The sequence below is a fragment of the Dama dama genome, chromosome 5 (assembly GCF_033118175.1).
Source record: "Dama dama isolate Ldn47 chromosome 5, ASM3311817v1, whole genome shotgun sequence".
Taxonomy (NCBI): Eukaryota; Metazoa; Chordata; class Mammalia; order Artiodactyla; family Cervidae; genus Dama; species Dama dama.
Window position 1 is genome coordinate 21,747,052 of NC_083685.1, and position 24,163 is coordinate 21,771,214.

The 24,163-nt window shown below is 48.4% G+C and overlaps 1 protein-coding gene across 4 annotated transcripts in view; it reads right to left on the minus strand.

The window, feature by feature from the left end:
• Positions 1-24,163, minus strand: part of SCARB1 (scavenger receptor class B member 1) — a 92,953-nt gene that overhangs the window by 19,085 nt on the left and 49,705 nt on the right. For all 4 annotated transcript variants that reach the window (XM_061142105.1, XM_061142104.1, XM_061142107.1 and 1 more), the window contains 6 exons: positions 21,054-21,195; positions 16,903-17,106; positions 14,432-14,527; positions 11,977-12,092; positions 9,126-9,292; positions 2,298-2,416 (listed from right to left, as the gene is read on the minus strand). In XM_061142105.1, coding sequence (XP_060998088.1) covers positions 2,298-2,416; positions 9,126-9,292; positions 11,977-12,092; positions 14,432-14,527; positions 16,903-17,106; positions 21,054-21,195 — 844 coding nt within the window. The remainder of the gene's footprint in view (positions 1-2,297; positions 2,417-9,125; positions 9,293-11,976; positions 12,093-14,431; positions 14,528-16,902; positions 17,107-21,053; positions 21,196-24,163) is intronic.

Consider the following 24,163-nt stretch of genomic DNA (forward strand, 5'->3'; position numbering starts at 1 on the left):
TTAAGTAACTATAAGTGGAGTATAAGCTTTAAACATTGTGAATCACTGTATTATATACTGGGGCTTCCCAGGAGACTCAGTGGTAGAGAATCTGCCTGCCAATGCAGAAGATCCAGGTTTGATCCCTGGGTCTGGAAGATCCCCTGGAGGAGGAAATGGGAACCTACTCCAGTGTTCTTGCCTGGGAAATCGCATGGACAGAGGAGCCTGGCAGACTACACTCCACGGGGCCACAAAGAGTCAGACACAAGCACATATCATATACACTTGTCACTTAAATAATGTGGTATATTCATTATAACACTTGTCGCTTAAATAATGTGGTATATTCATTATAACACTGGTTGCTTAAATAACACGGTATATTCATTATAACACTTGTTGCTTAAATAACGTGGTATATTCATTATGCTTCAATTTTTTTTTTTAAAGGCTGTATACTCGATGGTTCCAACTATGTGATATTCTGGAAAAGGCAGAACTATAGAGATAGAAAAGATCAGCTGCTGCCAAGGGTTAGATGGGAGTGAAAATAGAAGGTAGTCGGGGGATAAATGGATGGAACACACAGGATTCCGAAGGCAGTGAAGCCACTCAGGAGACTGAATGGTGGACACAGGTCATCATGCATTTGTCAAAACCCATAAACCTGAACAACACAGAGTGAAGCATAATGTAAGCTACTGACTTTAGTTAATAATAACATTCATTCATCAACTGTAACAAACTTCGTGCCGGGGAAAACAAGGTCTAGGGACTCTGTATTTCCTGCTCAGTTTATCTGCAGGCCTAAAACTCATCTAAAAAACAAAAAAAAAACAAAAACAAAGTAGGGACTTCCCTGGAGGCTCAGTGGTTAAGACTCTGTACTTCCACTGCAGAGGGCAAGGGTTTGATCCCTGGTCATGGGAACTAAGATCCCACGCAGTCAAACAAAAAACAGAACAACAACAAAAAACAAAGTATATTAATTTTTTAAGAAACAGACATATGCAAATGATACTCAGATTTAAAGAAAAAACATTTTGAAATAATAAAAAAAAAATTTAATTAAAAAAGAAGACCTATGTTTGAAGTCAGTCTTATCCCTTACTCACTCTCAACCACTAGGATCTCAGTAAATCAAACCCATGTTTACTGAAATACAAGTACTTCTGTGCTAACCGCTAGAATTCAAGCAATTAACAAGACAGAACAGCTCTTTCCCTGATGGGGACAAGAACCCCATTTACTAGTTGGAGCACTTAACCTCTTTGGGCTGCAGTTTACCCATCTGTAAAATGGGAATAGCAATGCCCACCTCTCTGATTATTGTGAAAATTAAATGAATAGGATTATGTCTATAATAATAGCATAATGAGCATTCTAGAAATACGAATGTGAAATGTGTGCAAGCATGGCTGACTTCACTAACCCAGATTTATTTTATTTTATTTTATTAATTTGGTCAAGCCACATAATTTTCGGGATCTTTGTTCCCCAGCTAGGGATTGAAGACACACCCTCGGCAGCGAAAGCATGGAGTCCTAACCACTGGACAGCCAGGGAATTCCCAGTCTGGATTTTCAGTGAAAAAATAAGAGAGAGAGCTAGAAGGTGGAGTGCTAGGGGCTGTGAGTTGAGTCAGTGGCTAAGAAAATCTGAGTAGTATCAAGGAAAACAGCATGGAAAAGCACCAAGAAGAAGAGCTTCCAAAAAGGCCTATGGGGGGAGACCACAAATGTCCACTCCAGAAACAGAAACCCAAAGAATTTTTTTAATTAATGATAAAGCCACCAAGTCCAAATGGGCAAATTTGCAGTGGATGGAGGCCCTAAGAGAAGAAGCAACAGGGTAAAGACATGTCCACAGGAGGGTCACAGGTGCAGGTCTGATAGCCTCCTGGTCCCTGTTTGCAGACAAAACATCACACAGGACAAATTCCCCAGAGCCCAGTTTATCTGCAAGACGTTCCAGGTTCTTGTCGGTACCTAAAGATCTTTATGATATGTTGGCACAGCCAGAGGGCTGCCTCTGGCTAATTTACAGGTTGATAATTCCTAATTAATTTACTGTGTTATGATCTTTTTATAGAGACAATTCCCTTATAAAGAGATAATAAAGTCCTTGCACTATGGAGTCAGGGCAAACTTTGATGACTTGATAGCCTAGAAACTATCAATGCCAAAGAAACCCAGGCTTCCCATCCCCCCCACCCTGGAACAGCCTGGTGCCTGGTGGGGAGAGGAGAAAGTTGAGTGTGCACCAAACAGAAATCTCCCCCACCCCCACCCAAAGGCTGACAGGCAGGGGCTCACCGGGTGGATGTCCAGGAACAAGGAATGTTCTTTTGGGTTAGGATGGAGGCCAGACACTGCCTCTGCCAGGACTGGGTCAGCGTTGTAGAAGTGAGGATGGGAGAGAAACAAGGGTGCATCTGGAAAGCAAAGGGGCAGAGAGGGGGTGTCAGACAAAGGCAGCACGTTTGCACATCCAGAGACCTGCTCATGTCAAGCCCTGAGCTGGGTGAAGGGATGCACAGGCAATGAAAACACAGCCACTGCCCGCAGGGCACCCACCTCGTGAAGATGACAAGATGCAAACAACAATAACTAGACAGAACTCACTCAGTGTGTAATTATTTACCAAGCACCCAAGAGGCACCAGGAACTGGAACCCACCCAGCAAGGGACAAGCTCAGCGCCGTAAGAATGGTAAAGGGGGAGAAATTAAGGCAAGGAGAAGATGCTGGCTCAAAGACGCCGGCAGAGAAGGTCAGGGGATGGCATTCCAGGTGAGGGGATGGCAGGGGCCAATGCAAGGAGATGAGAAAATGCACAGTGCGTATGGAGCAGACAGTGCCTGGAGGGAATGATGGGAACTGAGGATAGAAAGACTTGAACTTGGGTGAGAGGAAGGGCCTCTGGATTGCCAAGCCAAGCAGCCCGGACTGTCTTCTGCAGGCAATGCAATGATCAGAGCTGTTCGGGTGTGCACACCTCAGGTCTCCCTCACGTCCTCGGGAGGGGAGAAGACACACCTGCTCTGTTCCTTCTCTCCCAGCAGCGGGTCTGTGGGATGGACGCCAGTGTGTGAGGACAGAGACTGACTCGGGTCCCTCCGAGTAAGAAATTCACACCCAGACACCCGAAGCTGAACCTCTCCATCACCCGACCAAGCGAGGCCAACATCACGGCATCCTCATGTGCTCAGGACAACAGACAACAAGCCTGATGGACAATGAGTCAAGGAGGAAAAGAATAAGCCTCTCTCAGAAACTGGTGATGGTCAAGAATGGGCAAATCACAGAGTCAGAGCAGACTGGCGGTGACAGGGGCCGGGGAGAGGAAAGATGGGGAGTGAGTGCTAAGGGGTACAGGGGCTCCTCTGGGGCTGATGAGAATGCTCTGGAACTGGACTGTGGTGGAGGCTGCACGACATTTTGAATGTTCTCAATGTCACTGAATCGTGAACTTTAAAATGGTTAACTGGATATTACATGAACTTCACCTTGATACGAAAAAGAGAAAGACCAAAACTTAAAAGGCCTCCTCCCCTAAAACCAGCAGCCCATGGACTGCCAGCCAGGTGACCCACATTACTGCTTATGTGTGTCTGGCAACCTCAAATGTCTAGATTCTTTCTGCTTTTCTTAGCAAAGCCAAGCACCAGTTTAAAACAAAAGCTGGGATTTCACTGCTGTCTGACTTCATTTTTCCCAGAGTCCTTTTCCATCCACTGCCTTCAAGTTTCTCAACATTAATTTATTCTTCCCAGTGTCTCTCTGATGTGTTGCCATATCCGGATACCCCCTTCACTGTTACATAATGTGCTTCTTTGAAGCAGCTGCTATTGCTTTATTTCAACAGCTATATTTTAAAGATGCTTGCTATCCGAAGCATAACTAGTAAACACTTGCCGGAATTAGAAAATAAATCCAGGAATAAATACAATGTGAACAAATGAATGCTGTAGATTCTATCCAGAGACTGTTACCTACACGAAAAAAAAGAGGCTGGCACCGTGAGACTTGCTCTTTCTCTGTCAAAAGGGAGAGATGAGTGTTAGAATGGCACTCAAGCCCTCTCAGCACCAACACTTTCCCCTGGAGATAATCAGGAGGACAAAAAGGATGGAAAACAGAAGCCCTAACTCACTGTGTCTGTGTGTGTGTGTCCGTGCATGCACACACATGCTCAGTTGTGTCCGACTCTTTGTGACCCCATGGACTGTAGCCCACCAGGCTCCTCTGTCCATGGGATTTTCCAGGCAAGAATACTGGAGCAGGTTGCCATTTCCTTCTCCAGGGGATCTTCCCGAGCCAAGGACTGAAACCTCCTCTCTTGCATCTCATGCATTGGCAGGTGGGTTCTTTACCACTTGAGCCACCCAGGAAGCCCCCCTCGTACCATGTAAGTCAATTTTATTTAAAGCTGCCTCCTTGGATCTTTGAGGTCTTAGGCACCACCAAGGACAACGTTTCACAATTTGAAAAACCTTGTTTCCCATTCTCCCATCTCTACTGTGAGAGGAGATCAACAGAGCAAACACACGAGGAACCCCTCCCCCTCGGTAAGGGAAGCAGTCACTGAGCCAGGCCCTAGAAGATGATGAACCTCAAAACAAGCTCCATCATGCCTGCAAGGCTGCGGGGAGACTGAGATGGGCTAGACCAATTTGCCATCACCTGCTCTTGCTTCAGCTTGCTTGGTTTTTTAATAGCATGTATGCATGTATGTGTTTTTTCTATTTTACTTCCAAACAGATTGAGAGAGACAACGCCCAGGTAATAAGTGGTAATTAATTTATGGCTTTACGACACATCTAACCAGACCTAATTGCTCAGGATCACCGTGGATTACAATTAAGGGGTTCTAGTGAACAAGTCTCAGGACCTTACACAGCATGGAGGTTGGAGGAGAGACAGTTCTGAGTCCAAGAACTCCTCAAGGCCCAGAAAGCGAAATGAGTGGGTATTTCTTATCTTCAGATAAAATGCCACAGAAATACACACACAAGTGCACCCAAAGACATGTATGAGAACGTTCCTAGCAATACTAGGGTCATGATCAATGAGCAGAACCTTACTGGATGCCCATGAACAGTAAAAGAGGTAAGGATATGGAAGTGCAGTCCCACTGAAATACTATACAGCAATGAAAAGAGCACTCGCAACAACGGGGACGGACTTCACCAGTTTGCAAATGGGTGAAAGAAGCCAGAAATAGAGAAAAAGAAATATATGCTTTATGACTCCATTTACATAAAGACCACGGCAGGCAAAGCCGTGGTGCTAGAAGTGAGGCCAGCGGCTGAGAGGATCACTCCTGCTCTCTTTCTGCATCCCTTTGTGGACTTTCAAAGTGCATGTGTCAGTTGGGTATCTTTCTTGTATACATGTCTATTTCAACATAAAAGAAAAAAATTGTATTTACATAATGCATATATAATTCCCTTGCACTTCTGAAGTTCTTTTGGCACATGTGCTAAGATGAGGCAGTGTAATTTTCAAGCCTAGCCCTTGGCAGTGGATGGATATATTGTTTCTGCTGCCTACTATGCACAATCTCCTGGAACCTATGCTCCAATTAAGCCCCTCCCCTACTTTCAACCTCTTGCCATGTGGGTGCTGGCTCCACTCACTGAACCAGGGGCTGAGCATGTGATACAGCCTGGCCAATCCGCACAGCCCACCCTTGGCCACTGATTGGTTCACAGCCAGTCATGTGATAAAAGCCAGCCCAATCAGAGCAAACTCTGGGACCTTTGAGGGAATACAGAAGACCCAGTGGCCCCCTTTCTGCTGGAAGGAGGTGAGCCTGGACCCTGGAGCCAAAAGCCTGCCTGGCAATGAAACCAGTCCAGAGGAAAATCAAGCTGGCCCATGGCAAAAGGCAGCTTCGGACCACAGCTGAGCTCTGGAGCCATGCCTAATACAAAGATAAACCAAGAAGTGCCCTTTACAGCCTAATCAGGCTGGTATAGCATCTGCCACTTGCTATGGCAACTGTGTAGCACACAGCCTACCAGGTCTCTGCACTGTCAGCTCACCTACAAGCAGAAACTCCCATAGACACCAGTGAAGAAAGAAGCAAACAGAGGGAAAGGGCAGGAGGGCCAGAAAAGGCCATGGCAGAGGTGGGCACTTCCAGGTCCCAGCTTCAAACGTTGCCCATGAAGTACCTCATTCTGCCTGCACTTGGGGAAACCGCCCAACCTGCTGACAGTCCCTCCTCCCAACCCTCCTGCAAACAACCCCTCCCAAATCCCCATCTCCAGCTGACAACATGGCTCTAATCAAACAGGCCCCAAAAGACAAGACCTAGAAAGATGAGGAATGGCTTCTTGTCCTACCAGCCCTGTGAGCTCAGTCACACCCCAGCCTTGAGCCTCAATTTCCTAAGTAGGATACACCCACACATCCATATGTTTACACACTGCCTGAGTCCCCACTACTTCCGAGCACAATTCCAGAAGCTGAGGACACAGGCCTGCCTGCAGTGCTTACAGTCCAGTGGAGACACTTGCAGTGATTTCAGGGGGTGATGAGCACCGGGAAGACAACAAAGGGTGGAAAGACAGAGAGTATCTGGGAGGTGGGGTGGGGAGAGCAACTTTAGAGTGGGAAATCAGAGCAGGCCTGCTGGAGGAGGTGGCATTGGGACAGACCAGGAGGGGGTGAGGGAAAGATCCAGAGAGATCTACAGCAGCCTGGGGAATAGCTGATACAAAAGCCCTGAGGCAGGACCAAACTAGATATATCTTAGAAAGAGGGCAAAGGCAGCGGAGCTAAAGAATAGTTAAGGGGAAACTATGGGGAGAAATGACATTAGAGAGACCAGCAGAGGCCACATCCGGACAACACTGGGGCCTCTGTAAGGACTTCGCTCTACCCGCATGGGTTGGACACTTAAAGCAAACGGCTGGGTGCCGTTTGGGAGTCTCAGAAAGGCCCCCTGGGCAGCTGGCTGGAACCGTGTCCAATAGAACTTTCTACGATAATGAAAATGTTCTCTTGCTGCACTGTCATCCCATGGGACAGTCATTCGACTCGGCACATGTGGGTGGGGACCATCTGAAATATGGCCAGTGCAATAAGGCACTGCTTTTTAAATTTGATTTCAATCAAACCAATTTCAATTTATTGATTTCTTTTTTTTTTTTTCCCCGCCATGTCATGCCATATGCAGGATCTTAGTTCCTCGACCAGGGATCGAACCCATATCCCTTGGAGTGGAAGCCTTAACCACCGGAGTGCCAGGGAAGTCACCGATTTCAGTTTAAATAGCCACATAAGGGGAACACACTGGGAAGTCTGAGAAATGGTTGGCACACAGGGTAGCCACAATGCAAGAGGAAGGCCAACTGAAGGGCCCTGGACCATGAGGCAGCCGGAAGAGAGGAAGGACTCAGGAATTAATTTGAAGGCCGGGCTTGCCAGTAACCTGGAGGAGGGTCAGGAGAGGGAAGCTGTGCTGATATCCAAGTCTCCACAGTAAGCACGTGAGGCGGGGTGCCTCGAGGACTGGCACCCAACCAGAAAACAGTGAGGATGTGGCAGCGCCAGTGACCACACCCGAGCCCGTAAGCGCACACCGCTGAACAAGATTTTTTTTTAACTTATTTATCTATTTATTTATTGGTTTTTTGGCCATGTGGTGCGACAGGCATGCTGGATCTTAGTTCCCTGATCAAGGATCGAACCCAAGCCCCGTGCAGCAGAAGCGCAGAGCCTTAACCACTGGACAGCCAGAGAAGTCCCACACTGAACAAGATTGATGGAACTCAGGCTATTGCCAGCTTCCTTTCCACCCCAGATGAGGGAAAAGGTCTTCCCTACGATGCCTCATTTTTAAGCTACCTATCGTGGCCGGGGAGGCAGAATGATGCCCTTCCCAAAGATGTCTGCTTCCTAACCCCTGGGACCTGTGGATTACAAAGGTTACAAAGGGAATTAGGCTACAGGAGGGATGAGGGCTGCTAATCGGCTTAAAATAGGAGTGTGGCCTAGATTATCCAGGTAGGCCAGATATAGTCTCCAGGGCCCTTAAAACTGGAAGAGGGAAGCCCAAAAGCATCAGAAAAAGAGATGTGACCACAGGAGTGGGATCAGAGAGCTGTGATGTTGCTGGTTTTGAAAACGGAGGAAGGGAACCCTGAGCAAGGAATTCTAGGGGTCTCTAGAAGCTGGAAGCTGTGACAGATTTTCTTTTCTGGGGCTCCAAGTCACTGCGGATGGTGACTGCAGCCTTGAAATTAAAAGATGCTTGCCCCTTGGAAGGAAAGCTATGACAAACCTAGACAAGGTATTAAAAAGCAGAGACATCACTTTGCCAACAAAGGTCCATCTAGTCAAAGCTATGGTTTTTCCAGTAGTCATGTACGGATGTAAGAGTTGGACCATAAAAAAGGCTGAGAGCTGAAGAATTGATGCTTTGGAACTGTGGTGCTGGAGAAGACTCTTGAGAGTCCCTTGGAATGCAAGGAGATCAAATTAGTCAATAATGAAGGAAGTCAGTCCTGAATATTCATTGACTGATGCTGAAGCTGAAGCTCCAATACTTTGGCCACCTGATGTGAAAAGCTGATTCACTGGAAAATACCCTGATGCTGGGAAAGATTGAGGGCAGGAGGAGAAGGGGGAGGCAGAGGATAAGATGGTTAGATACCATCACCGACTCAATGGACATGAATTGGAGAAAACTCTGGGAGACAGTGAAGGACAGAGGAGCCTGGAGTGCTGCAGTCCATGAGGTCGCAAAGAGCCGGACACGACTGAGTGACTGAACAACAAAAACTAGAAGCTGGAAAAGGCAAGGAAACAAAGCCACCCCTTCCACCTCCAGAAAGGAAAGCAGCCTGCTGACACCTGGCTCTTAGCCTGGGGAGGCCGGTGTCGGACTTCTGAACCACAGGAGTGCTTAAGATCATAAACCTGTGCTATTCCAGGCCACCAAGTTTGTGGGAATTTATTACGACAGCAACAGATACACATGGCATATTTTTTCTTTCGAGTTATCTTCCTGCCCTCATTATCTCTGGACAAATGGAATTATCGAGGGTACAGAGGCCAGGAATTAAAGAGACAGATAAACCCCTCATCATGGGCCACACCCTCCCGCCCTCCCATCAGGGATGACACATACTGAACCTGCAGGTGCTGACGTTTTGGATTCCGGACTCCCGGCACGGGCAGAAGCCCTCGTTGGGTGGGTAGACGGACCCGTTGGCAAATAAGGTGCTGGGAGCCACGAAGCGAAAGGTGGGGATGCCTCCAAACATCCCCTGCTCCTTGTAGATGAGCTTCATGGACCTGCAGGGACAGATGATGTAGGATGACATCCCAGAAGGCGGTGGCCGGAACTGGGTGGCCTGAGTAAACTCACTCCCCACGGGCACGGCCACCCCCACACCGTGTCCCAGTTTGAACCGTCTCTCCCTGGCAAATTACAACAACCTCCTTATGTGCCTCCCTGCCTCTACCACCTACACCAATCCATTCTCCACAAGCTTTAAAACATGGACAAAATATATCACAACCCCACGTAAGACTGCAACTGCTTCCAGTCTAATCTAGAATAAAATCCAACGTCATCACCATGGCCACAAGCTTCTATAGGATTCAGCCCCTGCTAACTGGAGAAGACTCTTGAGAGTCCCTTGGACTGCAAGGAGATCAAACCAGTCAATCCTAAAGGAAATCCACCCTGAATATTCACTGGAAGGACTGATGCTGAAGCTCCAATACTTCAGCCACCTGATGCAAACAGCTAACTCACTGGAAAAGACCCTGATGCTGGGAAAGAGACTGAAAGCAAAAGGAGAAGGGGGCAGCAGAAGATGAGATAGTTAGACAGCATCACTGATTCAACGGACATGAATGTGAACAAACTCTGGGAGATAGTAAAGGACAGAGGAAGCTGGCATGCTGCAGTCCATGGGGTCGCAAAGAGTCGGACACAACTTTAGCGACTGAACAATAACCCAACAACACCGTGTACTGTACCCCTCGGGCCCCCTGGCTATTCCTCCAACATGCTCCCTCCTGCCCCAGGGCCTTTGTACCTGCTGCTCCCAGTGTCTGGAATGTTCCTCCCTCTTATTCCCACATCAGACTTCAGTTCTTCACTCAGGTCCCATTTCGGCTGTCACCTCTGCAGGGAGCAGCACCATAACCCACCCCCATTCACCCTCTTTCCGTTCACCCTGCCATATTTCTCAAAGGCGCTTCTAAACTTGAACATGGCCTGTGGATCAGAACCACCCCACCTGTCCTATTCGCAGGGTCCACTCAGCATACGTGGCCTTAGAGCCCTTGAAATGGGGCCAGGCCAATTTGGGATGTGGCTGTGTCAAATATACTCCAGATTCCTATGGCTTGATACCCCCAAACAATGGAAGACAGCTCTTCAATATTTTTCTCTTTTTTTTTTTTTGCCACATTGCACAGTATGTGGAACTTCCCTAGCCAGGGACAGAACCCATGCCCCCTGCAATGGAAGTGTGGAGTCTCAACCACTAGACTCCCAGGCAAGTCCATCTTTAGTATTTTACATTTGTTTACCCACTGTGAAATGATACCATTTTGGATCTCCTGGGTCCAATAAAACATCATTAAATGACTTTAACTGATTTTTCTTTAATGCAGCCTCTAGAAAATTTAAAATTGTGTATGGGACTTATATTATATTTTTATTGAAGACTACCGCCCTAGACAATAGTATCAGGTCAATTATCTAAATTGACCTAAATTATCTAAATTATCTCCTTATGGTGGTGTGATGTGGTTACATAAGGAAATACCCTTGTTTTTAGAAAACACCCACTGAAGTATTTAGGTGTCCAACATACTCTCAAAGGGTCCACAAAGAAGAGAGGGAGGGAAGGAGAGAGACAGGGAGAGAGAGAAGTGAGAAGGATAAAGCTGATGGGGCAAAAGAAACAATCAGGGAAACTGGAGAAGGGAATGCAGAGAAACGGCTTCCCTCGTGGCTCCGCAGTAAAGAATCCGCCTGCCAAGCAGGAAATGTAGGAGATGAGGGTTCAGTCCCTGGGTCAGGAAGATCTCCTAGAGAAGGAAATGGCAACCCACTCCAGTATTCTTGCCTGGAGAATCCCAAGGACAGAGGAGCCTGGCAGGCTACAGTCTCTGGGGTCACAAAAGAATCGAACACAACTTAGCAACGTTTTAAACAACAACAAATGCAGAGAAGACTGCACTTTCTGGGAACGCTTCTCTAAGTTGAAATTTCTAATTTCGGGAAGTGAACACACACAGAATAAAAACACCTCCACTCTCTGACCCTCCCCTGCGGGTCCATGGGCCTGAGTCCCCAGCCAGGACACAACCCCCAGGGAGCAAGGACCCGGCCATCCTCTCTCTGCCAGGACCCCAGCGCCTCGCGCAGACAGGGCTGTGTCAAGATCTGCTAGGGTGGCAGGTGAGTCTCTTGAGTTCACATCAGTGAAATCCCAAGCAAAGGATTCTTCCAGAGTAGCCTCAACAGAGGAGCCGAGGACAGGGAAACACCCAGATAAGGGCTCTAGGAGCCGCTGTCTCTTCTGCCACTCTGCGGGGGCGACTGGAATTGTTTAGCCCCAAGCTGACCTCTGAGGCTGTACTCTGGAAAGTGGAGGGACTGGGAGCGAGGCATCCAGGCTTCTCAGCACCCAACTGGAAACAGGGCAGCTGGCACAGGGAGCCCATCGTTGCCTTATTCCATGGCCCCTGCCATCTTGCCCATTTCCTGTCCATCACCACCACCAAGCCCCAACAACCACCAACAGCCTCCCCGGGCCTTGCAAAAGCACCAGGAGTTGGAGTTCGGCTCTTCATGGTGCAGCCAAAGAGAATTCAAGATGGCGCCAGGGGCCAGCGGACGTGCAGAAGAGCCAGGCGCTCTCCAAGCACACGCCACAAGCCACTTGGTTCGGCTCTGAGCATCCACAAGGCAGACTTCCCAGGAGGCCCGGAATGTCACACATCAGGGCAATTACCGGCAGGCCTCGGGGCTGTAGAATTCCAGCGAGGATTCAGGGGTCATAAATGGTGCCCACATCTGCCCGGAAGTTCCGTTAATCATGTTGCACTGATCGGAATGCCAGAAGTTGACCTGTGGGGAAGTATTTAAACACGGCCTCTTAGTCAAGCAAGGACTCATAAAGACTTGGACACTGCCCAGGTGACTTGGAGCTCCGACTTCACACACCGTGTGAAGTCACCACCCAATTGAGAGAAGCCAGTCCTGGATAGACGTCCTGGTGCAAGGAGATCAGGCTGTGTAGACAGACAGCCAAACAGACTGTCGATGGCAGTTCCCCATTCCGTAACCGTGGATCCCTGAATGTACAACTTTGCTGGGGACTCAATAACTTCATCTGTAAAATGGACCTGTCACTCATGCCTCCAAGGAGCACAGTGGGCAGGGGAGACAGATGTCATCGCCTCTCAGACAGGAAGTAGGCAGGCACGTCGTCAAAACAGATCAAGTCAGAAGGTAGCCCCAAGTGAAATATTTAAAATCATGATGGTCGCCACCAGGAGATTGCAAAACAGTAGTTGCTTCTAGAGAATGACACTCGGATAGAAAAAAACAGACTTCTCACTTTTTACCCATCTGTCCTAGTAGGTTTTTAAGCATATGTTCATTTGCGCGCGCGCGCATGCGTGTGTGTGTGTGTGTGTGTGTGTGTGTGTGTGTGTGTGTGTACATCATATTGGGCCTCCCTGGAGGCTCAGTGATAAGGAATCCACCTGCCAATGCAGGAGACACGGGTTTGATCCCTTGGTCGGGAAGAACCTCTGGAGAAGGAATTGACAACCCACTCAGGTATTCTTGCCTGGGAAATCCAATGGACAGAGGAGCCTGGTGGGTACAGTCCATGCGGTTGCAAAAGAATTGACCATGACTTAGAGACTAAACAACATCAACATACACACACAACACAACATGCACACACACACACACACACATATTTTGGCCATACCACGCTGCATGTGGGATCTTAATTCCCCAACCAGAGACTGAACCCGGGCCCCCTGGAGTGGAAGTGCAGAGTCCTAACCACTGGACCACCAGGGAAGTCCCGGTACATTTTTATCTTGAGAAAGCAAGCTAAAGAGAATTTCAACAGTGTCCATGCAGAATGGTTATTACTGGTTGCGATGGTAATCCTCTCAGTCCGGCCCTGATGGGGGATAACCTGTCCCCAGCCGTCCAGTCTCTGCAACCATCACCCTGATGAGCATTTGGAAGGTGTGGGCACCACCACTACATAATCATTTTTTCATGAGAAATGACGAAAGACCGCTCAGGTGAAAAAAGCAAGTTGCAAAACAATGCTCATGGTATGATTTTATTCTGCTCCTAGAAGAAAAAAAAAAAATCGCACCTCAAATGGACAAAAATACACAGGAAGAATATATCCAATACTGATAACTGTGGGTTTCCTCTGTAGTTTGGGTGGGAATGGGGCTGGACGTATGAAGACGTACAAAGTGCACTTTATATCTGTCTCTATTATTTTATTTTTTAAAGTGAATGTCTTCCTGTGTATCTAGCGTAATTTTTTTTTAACTCAACGATCTTTCAGTGCAACGGATGGCTATATCTTCAGTGTAATATTTGAAGCATTCTTGTAAGTGAAGCACCAAAGGAAAGAAACAATGTGGTTCCTAGCATACATTAGGTGCTAAATAAATCATATGCCCCACCCACCTACTGGGAACCAAGAACTAGTTTTCCTTTTGTTTCATTTTGGCTGCGCCTTGGGGCACATGGACAGAACTTCCCTCAGGAGGGATCGAACCCACCCCGGCTGCAGTGGAAGGGCAGAGTCTTAACCACCGGGACGCCAGGGAAGTCCTAGTTGAGGCTTTGCCTGCTTGCTCAGTCACGTCTGACTCTGCACCCTCATGGACCGCAGCACACTAGGCTCCTTTGTCCATGGGATTTTTCAGACAAGAAAGAGAACTGGAGCGGGTTACCATTTCCTCCTCCAGGGATTTCCTGCTTGGCAGGCACATTGTTTACGCTAAGCCACCTAGAAAGTCCTAGCTGAGCCTTAAACATAGGTAGGGTCCAGGACTCAAGAGCATCTCCCCGACAGATGCAATCCCTTCCTCTGTGTTGTTTTGTTTCTTTAATTGAAGCATAGTTGATTTATAATGTTGTGTTAGTTTCAGGTATACGGCAAAGTGATTCCATTTTACATACACATGTATCTATTCTTTTTCAAATTCTTTTCCCTTTTAGGTTATTAAGGAATATTGAGCAGCACTCCCTGTGCTACACAGGAGATCCTCATTGGTTACCTGTTTTAAATATAGCAGTGTGTACATGTCAATCCCAACCTCCTGTTTTAAGAGAAGGAGGCGCTCTGGGCGGTGGATCCCAGCCCTTGCCACCCCTACCGGTCCCTGCATAGGGTGGCTGTCGCCTCTTGCCTTCACCTTGCTGACTCCATTCCACTTGTCCACGAGGTGGATCCTGCTGAAGTCTTTGACCCCTGTGAACACGGTGAAGAGGCCAGAATCGGAGTTGTTGAGCTGCAGACAACGGCAGAGAATGACATCTTTAAGCCCCAGGATGGAGGTAAAGGACATGCGAGTCTATACTCAGGCCCACCCACAGGCTGCTTCCCCTTCACCCAGAGAACAGGGGCCTCATTGTCTTGTTCACCGCTGCAAGCCCAGCACTGGGGGAGTCAAGAGGAGGAGGACTTGGGGGCTTTCTAGGAGGGACACTCCTCTGAAGACCACATCTGTCCTAGAAAACGTCCCATTTTCCCTTCCTGACTCCAGGAGAGTCTGGTTCTCCTCTCAGGTGAATGGTGGGGTCACCCCATCCCATTCCCCAAATTAAAAGAAAGCATGGCCACGTGACCTCTTCGATCAGTGAAAACAATCAATGAGAAAGGAGAGAAGTGATAATGTCACTTCCGGGTGGGAGCTTTAAGAGGTGGTGCATGCAAATTTCACTGTGCTTTCTATCATTGCAATCGAGACTGGAGAAGCATGTATCCAGCGGAAGCCTCCCTCAGCCTGGGTCCCTGAGTGACCACAAAGAGCAGAGGAGCCCTGGTCACCCACACTAGACCTGGCATACAAGTAAGAAATAAACCTTTTGCTATTCTAAGCCATGGAGATCTGGGGGCTGCTTAACCTGGCCTACCGTGAAACATAGAGGCAAAGAGGACTTGATGTTTATCAAAACTGTGCAAAGCACACACAAAAAATGAGTGACTGCTGGGTAAAATTTAGAAGGCACCCTTTTACCTCTGAAGACGCTGTATAATGTAAGGTACAGCACCCGTGAGGAACTCAATAGGGGTTGTTTACTGGCCAAATAGATACATTGATTACTGACTGGGCAAGCCAACAGGGCCTAAGTTCAAAGCCTGCTCTAGCTTCCTAATATCTGTGTGCCCTGTCACTTGTCCATTCAGAGCTTCTAGAGCCCAAACTTAAAAAAAAAAAAAAGAGCCCAAACTTCAGCCAGTATAAAGAGACAGTAACAGACACCACTACAAAGAGACACTGGGAGTGTTAAAAGACCTAATGTGTAAAAACGGTTGAGGACAGTGCCTAAGAAATATTAACATCTCCAAATGCTAGCCTTTATTTTTATTATTGCTGTTATTATGATTAATAAATGCTCACCCAAAAGAATACTAACATAATAATTATAATGAAGTGTATCAGAGACTTCTAGTTACTACCCAGAGTCCATTCTCCCCTTTCTCCTTCATATCAAAACTCAAACCTTACTTAGGGTATCAACATACTAGCTTTAAGTTAACATTTTCCAGCTTCCCTTGCAGCTAAGTGTGGCCACAGGTCTAGTTCTGGCTAATGGAAAGCAAGCGGAAATTGGTTTTCTCCCTCCCAAAGAGGGAAACAGCCAGGACATGTTGCTTTGTCCTCAACTCCCCTGACTGCCCCTAAATCCCCTACCACTTCTCCCTTCCTGCTGCTACCTGGAAAGTGAGTGTGATAGCTGGTGCCCCAGCAGCCTCTTGGATCATGCAGTAATCTTGAGTATGGAAACCACACTCTAAGGTGGGGAGAGCAGAGTAGTAGGATTCTAGATCCCTGAAGAGTGGGAAGCCACCACACCAACACTGCTGGACTATTGCTTTGGGATTTCCACTATACCTAGCCAAAAATAGTTTATAAGCATGTGACTCAATTTGTAATAACTTTCATTTGTTTACAAGTTTACAATTTGCTTCAACAAGAATCATGTCACTTACCTTAAACTTGTTGACTCACCCACACACCCAGAACCTGTCATCCTGCTCAAAAATGTACTGAGCAGCTATCACGTGCCCATAACTGAATCATGATTTCTCCCTCCTACTACCCCCAACACCAGATCAGCAAAGCCCCAAAAGGAAGCACAGGCTGGAGCAACTCAGATGGCTGTTTACAACCTGTGATTGAGGGAGCCAAGGTCAGGGATCAGAGGTCAGGGATCTGACTCTACATCAGATCATGACTCAGGATCCCAATCACTGACACCACTAGGTTATGAGGGGTCAAGATTAAGAAAAAGCAGGCAACTCAGAGCAAAGCAATAGTTGATATTTTTGACCTGCCTCCCCAGCAGCCATTCCCCTTTCTTCCAGCACCAACCTCCAACCATCTAAGCTCAGCCCCCGTCACATCATTTGAGCCTGGATCAAGCTGTACCTGAATCTCTCTCCCTACAGTTTTCAGTTATATAAACCAATAAATCAATAAATAGAATTTAACTGAAACTGGCTTTGGCTTAAGCCAGTTTAAGTTAGATTTCCTATCATTTACAACCCACAGTTCCTGGGGCCTCTGCCAGCTCCAAAAGCAAGCTGGTAACTGGTTTCCAGGCTGTATCAGTGGAGGACAAGACAGAGGCCCTGAACTTCTCACTGGGCCACACTTACCTCAGCAAATAAGCCAAACTTGCCCTTGAAGGGGAGTGAGTTTGGGAAGTACTGATTGATGAGGTGGATTAAGGGGTCGTCATAGCCCCACATGATCTCGCCAACAGTGCGGTTCATGAAGGCACGCTGGCCAAGGGTGCTGAACGCCAAGGTCATGATCAGCTTCAAGATCCCGGGCCTGTTCTCCATCATCATTGACGCACTCTGCAGAGGCAGGGGACACCACAGGTTAGAGGCGAGACACAGCTTGTCTGCCCTCCCTGGACCCAAGCTTCAGGGCACAGCCATCCAGGGATATGGTCAGGCCTAGAAGGATCCCTGCAGTGGACATCTGGGGCATCCAGAGCCATCCCCTGATCCTTCAGTAACAGGACCACCTGTGCTGTCGGGTTCAGGCCGAGTTAACTCCACTCCCAGCCCCAGAGGCAGTCATGTGCCTTAGTCCTGGTCAATCAGAAACCTTCCTCTCTCTGGCTACAGTGACTGGTTTGGGAATATGTATGCAGCCCCATCAGAACCAACAAGCCACAAGGAGCAAATCAGCTGGGGTTGCGGGGTAGAGAGGGAAGGCGGCTCTGGCTGCCCTCGAAGGTGGTGTGTGCAAGGCTGCAGCCACCCTGAGGGGTGGATCTAACAGAACATGGAACCTACACAGATCTGGGCAACCTTGTTTGCACTCTGGATCAAGCCACACCTGAAACCAGGCCAACTCCTGCCCTTTCAGTATCATGAGCCCATAAATGCCCTTTTTACTTATGCCTATTTAGAGTACCTTTCACTGTAACCTTATAAGCAAAGAATCTTCATGTAGACTGTACTCTACTTCCTTAGCATCTCCCTTCCAAATTCCAAGAGCCGCAAGCACCAGTTCTACCTAGCATCTGGGTGCTTAGAATATGGGTGAATTTATTTTCAAATTTTTGTTTTCCTCTGGAGATACCGTCTTGGCACTTGGTTTACTTTTTAAAGGCACCTCATCCAATATCTGGGCTTCCCTGGTAGCTCAGCTGACAAAGAAACCGCCTGCAATGCAGGAGACCTTGGTTTGATTCCTGGGTCGGTAAGTTCCCCTGGAGAAGGAACAGGCTAGTCATTCCAGTATTCTTGGGCTTCCCTGGTGGCTCAGATGGTAAAGAATCAACCTGCAATGCGGGAGACCTGAATTCGATCCCCGGGTCAGGAAGATCCCCTGCAGGAGGGCATGGCAACCCACTCTAGTATTCTTGCCTGGAGAATCCCCAAGGACAGAGGAGCCTGGTGGGCTACAGTCCATGGGGTCGCAAATAGTCAGACACGACTGAACAATAAGCACAAGCACATCCAGTATCTAATCTCTACCTGTAGAAAAGGGAAGGGAACCAGGATTTTCTTAAACATAAAGGTCTGATTCTATAAGAATTCACAAGGGTCTCCTTAACATTATGATTTTTAGGGTAATAAATAGATGGGTTTTCTTTATTTTGTATAAACACTGGCATCGTGTTTCTCTAAGTCAGTATTTCTTCTTTTTCTTTCCTTTCTGGCTGTGTCAGGTCTTACTTGTGGCATGCAGAATCTTCTTTGTGGTGTGTGGGCTTAGTTACCCCATGGCATGTGGGATCTTAGTTCCCCGACTAGAGATCAAATCTGTATTCCCTGCATTGCAAGGTAGATTCTTAACCACTGGACCACCAGGGAAGTCTCTTAGATGGTTTTTAAAAATCATAAAAGTATATAAAGTAAAAGTCCCTCTCTAACCTGTGACCCTCCTCTTCCTAATATCCTCCCCCAAGAAAAACCACTGCTCTGAGTTCTTGAGTATTCCTGCAGGAAGCATCAACACCAGGAGTCAGCAAGCTATGGTCCATCGGCCAAAGCCAGCCCAGGGCCTGCTTTTTACAGTCCAGGAGCTAAGATGTTCCTAGGTTTTCAAATGGTTGAAAGAAAAACAAAAGAAGACCGTATGAAAAACATGAAAATTATATGAAACTCACATTTCAGTGTATCCACGAAATAGGTCTCTTGGCATATAGCCACGCCCACTCATTTATGTTTTTGTCTTGGGCGTCTTTTGCGTTTTTAAAATATTTATTTATTTATTTGGCTGTGTCAAGTCTTAGGTGAGGCATGCAGGATCTTCAGTTACGGCATATGGGATCTAGTTCCCTGATCAGGGGTCGAACCCAGGCCCCCTGTATTGGGAGCTCGGAGCCTTAGCCATTGGACCACCAGGGAAGCCCCTGCTTTTGCATTATAATGGCAGACTTGAACAGCTCCAACAGAGAACATCTAGCCCTCAAAGCCTAAAACATCTACTATCTGGCCCTTTATAGAAAAAGCCCCGCTGGTCGAGGCATGTAAAAGCACGTGTGTTAAGTGGGTGTGTGCATGCCTGTAAGTATTTCTCCTTCGGAAACAATAAGTAGGGGCACTATGCTTGTGTCCAATTTTCCCTAGTTAGACATAATTAAGAGACAGCTTTCCATGACACCCTCTGCAGCCCTGCCTCCTTTTGCTGGATGTATACTAGTCCACTGCTTGTCTGCAGTAGATATCACAACATAACTCCACATGATGATCGTAGATGTTTGCTCTGAAAACGTTGCTGAAATAAACATCCTTGAGAACAAACATCTTTGCCCACATGTGTTATCCTATCAAGAGGACACATTCCTACCTATGTTTCAATTTACATCGAGAATCACCTCAATTTAAATTGAAAATTACCTTCCAACAGCTCATACCAGTTCCGTTCCTAATGACAGTGTCTGTTCCCACAAACGCTCCTAAGCCCTGGGCATTTATCACACAGTCTTTGCCAACCTAATTGGTGGGGGAAAATGACTTCACTGCCTAAACACGCACATCTGACTCTGAGAGAGGCAGCAGCAAGGCTTCAGGCTGCATTTATCTGAGCTTTCATCCTGTCTACCCAACAGACTTCACAGGTGCATTCACATCTGATCCTGAGCCCAGCCTGGGGCCAGTCCGAGAGTACACATCTGCTGACCCTCAACTGGGTGGACAGAGGATTGAATGGGAGGCTGAGTGCCACAGAGTGGCAGCCTCATAGACCAAACTAGTTTCAAAACCCTAATCTGCTACCCGCCAGTTGAGTGACTTTAGATAAGTAACCTAACCTCTCTGTTCTTCAGTTTTCTTCTTCTACAAATGGAGAAAATAATAGTACCTAATGATCGTGGGATTGCTGACAAGTAAACGAGGTAGTATGTGTGAAGCCTGACACACAAGTTCTAACATGTAGTGTCAGCAAGATGCTCACCTAGCACACCTGAGACAGTTCTCTCCAGAAAGGCCTGGCCCTTGGCTGGCGTCTGAGATCCTGATGTTAGGAGGGCTCCCACCACTCCCTAACTGGTGAGGGGGGCTCACTGTGCCTGGACTGTACCACCTGCTTTCCCAGAACCTGGATCCGTGCCAGGCAGAGGGCATCTCCATGATGAGCCCCCAGTAAACACCCCCTGGGCGCTGAGTCTCTCTAGTGGGCATTCCTGGTAGAGGAGACCTACCTGTGTGTGGTCATAAATCACCACTCAAGGAATGAAGCGTGACTCCCCTGGGACGTGGCTCTGGAAGCCTGCGTCTGGTCACCACCCCACGTGCCCTTTCCCTCTGCTGATTCTCTTCTGCCTCCTTCCACTCTACCAAAGCCAAGAGCACAACCATGTATGCCAGGTCCTACGAGCCCTGTGAGTGAGTCAGTGAACCTGGGGGTGGTCCTGGGGACCCCGACACACACGGCAGGCAGGCAGTAAATGCAGCTACTTCTATGACTCTTCCCTGCAGAGAATGGACGTCCTGTCCACAACCTCCCTCCAAACACCACAGACAAGCACACAGCGCCCCCATTCAGCTTCCCACAAGTACTCCCTTTTGGAGAGTCTAGGTTTGCATTTTTTTGTTGTGTTGTTGCACCCGATTAGGGGTTGAACCCGCATACCCCTGCAGTGGAAGACGAAGTCTTAACCACTGGACCACCAGGGAAGTCCCTAGATTTGCAGATTGAAAAGGGAAAGGCCATGACTTTGACCAATGCCCCCAACCAGAGATCAAGATGCACCCAGGAAGCCCGCCGAGTCAACCCGGGAGCCACAGGCTGAGCTCTGCCCAGCGCAGGGGGCAGGCGGAGAGACGGACCAGGGGAATCTCACCAGGACCAGGATGTTGGGCATGACGATGTAGTCGCTCTCCTGGCCGCGGGACTTATCCGGCTGGAACTGGTAGCTGCGGTGCTCCAGGAAGGACACCGTGTCATTGTTGTTGAAGGTGATGTTGCTCTTGTGCCTGAACTCCCTGTCGGGGAGGAAGCCGGTGGGTCAGCTGCCAGGAGCCCGGGGTGCCCTCGCCTGTCTGTGTGCCGAGCTTGACTGCCTCCTACACGTCTGTTCCACCACCCACCCACTGTGGTTTGTGCTCAGTCGCCTCTTTGTGACCCCAAGGACTGTATGCAGCCCGCCAGGATCCTCTTAAAGTGAAAGTGTTAGTCACTCAGTTGTGTCCGACTCTTCGGGACCCATGGACTGGGGCCTGCCAGGCTCCTCTGTCCATGGGATCTTCCAGGCAAAAATACTGGAGTGGGTTGCCATTTCCTTCTCCAGGGGATCTTCCTGACCCAGGGATCGAAGCTGGGTCTCCTGCATCTCCTGCATTGCCACGCGGATTCTTTACCACTGAACTGCCTGGGAAGCCCACCCACTGCAGGACAGGCCCAGAAGCCTCTTATCACCAAATCCCATATGCTCCCTCCCCCTGGGCAAGCTGCCACCATCCCTCCGCCCCTCATCACCCTCCCCCTGGGCATCCTAGCTTTTCTGAGGGAGACGGCAAGGATGGTGGATAGGAATATGCACTCTGAAGACAGGAGGCAGGGGGCCCGAATCCTGTCTCCATCACTTACTACTCAAGCCTGTTTTCCCACATTTAAAATGGGAGTAATGGGACTTCCCTGGCAGTCCAGTGATTAAGACTACATGCTTCCACTGCAGGGGGCATGGGTTCAGTCCCTGGATGGGGAACTAAGATCCTGCATACTGCAAGGTGCAGCCAAGGAAAAAAAGTAAAATGGGAGTAATAAGCAGGCCTACGTCATTAGGTCCCTACTGGTGAGAACTGAGTGAGCTAATGCACGTCAAGCAATTAAAACGATTGCCTAATGCATAGAGAAAAGCATGTATCAGCTGCAGTTTTTATTGCTGTTATGCTGCCTTTATTCCATCATGCTCTGCAATCCATTCTCTGCAGAGCATCCAGAAGAATCTTTGAAAAGGGGAAATCAGATCACATCATCCTCTCCTCCAAAACCTCCTTCACACACAGGATAAAACTGAGCTCCTTCTGTGGCCTCCAGGGTCCTCACCATCCGGCCCCATCCAATTCTCAGGTCTCCTCTCTCCCACTCACTCTCCCCTCACTCCAAACACGCCAGCCACACATGCCTTCTCCCCTCCTGGACTACCAGACTATTCCCACCTCAGGCCCTTTGCACTTGCTGCTCCCTCTGTCCAGGACTCGCTTCCCCCCAGATCCTCACATAGCTCTGCCCCCTTCTTACCCTCTGGGTCTAGGGAAGTGTCTTTGTTAGACCTACCCCCGCCAAGGCCTGCCTCCAGCACTCTCCATGGCTTGACCTGCTTTGCTTTCACCACGCTTATGCTGCCTGGGTTCCCCCATCTTGTCCACTTGCTTATTCTCTCCTGATGGGAATGTCAGCTCTGCGAGGCAGGGGCTTTTGTCTGCCTTTAACAGTGAACTGGCACCATGCCTGGCACACAGGAGATGTTCAATACTCAATAAACACTTACGGAATGAAGAGATAAGTAAGAACTTTGGCAAGCCAGGCTCAACTTTGATGCAGAAGCCTTTCGGGGATGAGCTAAGCCAGGATTGCAGTTTCCTGAGGGCAGAATGGGCAGCACCAGAAATCGGGTCTTGTATTCCAGGAAGCCCCTTCCCCAATGTCCCTGTGGAGTCTGTGGTGCAGGCTGGCACCTGGCAGCTCTTCTGGAGCCTTGTGGCAGAGCATCTCTTGGAAAACTGCTCCAGCCAACCCCACGAGCCCAGTAGCCACTGGAGAGCTTCACCCTCCCAAAGAATGATCCAATGAAGAAGCTGTGGCAGCTGTGGTCATAAAGAAAGACAGCAGGACCCCGTGGGGCCCTCCCAGGTAAAAATCCTGTTCCGCGTCCCCAGTTTTTTTGTAGGGAATAAGCTTCATTCAGCCTCTTTGACCTTCCTTCCCTGAGTTCCAGGGGGCAGATGCAAACAGTTGTTTATCAGGGGAGGGAGGGGATGCAGAAGCAAGTTCAGTTCAGTTCAGTTCAGTTGCTCAGTCGCGTCCGACTCTTTGCGACCCCATGAATCGCAGCATGCCAGGCCTCCCTGTCCGTCACCAACTCCCGGAATTTACTCAAACTCATGCCCATCGAGTCAGTGATGCCATCCAGCCATCTCATTCTCTATCGTCCCCTTCTCCTCCTGCCCCTGATCCCTCTCAGCATCAGGGTCTTTTCCAATGAGTCAACTCTTCGCATGAGGTGGCCAAAGTACTGGAGTTTCAGCTTCAACATCAGTCCTTCCAATGAACACCCAGGACTGATCTCCTTTAGGATGGACTGGATGGATCTCTTTGCAGTCCAAGGGACTCTCAAGAGTCTTCTCCAACACCACAGTTCAAAAGCATCAATTTTTCGGTGCTCAGCTTTCTTTATAGTCCAACTCTCACATACATACATGACCACTGGAAAAACCATAGCCTTGACCAGACGGACCTTTGTTGGCAAAGTAACGTCTCTGCTTTTTAATATGCTATCTAGGTTGGTCATAACTTTCCTTCCAAGGAGTAAGCGCCTTTTAATTTCATGGCTGCAGTCACCATCTGCAGTGATTTTGGAGCCCCCAAAAATAAACTCTGACACTGTTTCCACTGTTTCCCCATCTGTTTCCCATGAAGTGATGGGACCAGATGCCATGATCTTAGTTTTCTGAATGTTAAGCTTTAAGCCAACTCTTTCACTCTCCTCTTTCACTTTCATCAAGAGGCTTTTTAGTTCCTCTTCACTTTCTGCCGTAAGGGTGGTGTCATCTGCATATCTGAGGTTATTGATATTTCTCCCGGCAATCTTGATTCCAGCTTGTGCTTCTTCCAGCCCAGCGCAAAGGAGGGGCAGTTAGGAAACAATAGTGCAGTCTTGGGGCAGGGTCCTGGCTTCTCCTCAAGGGATACACAGAACAAATCTCTGAGTTCTTCTGCAGGAACTAAGGC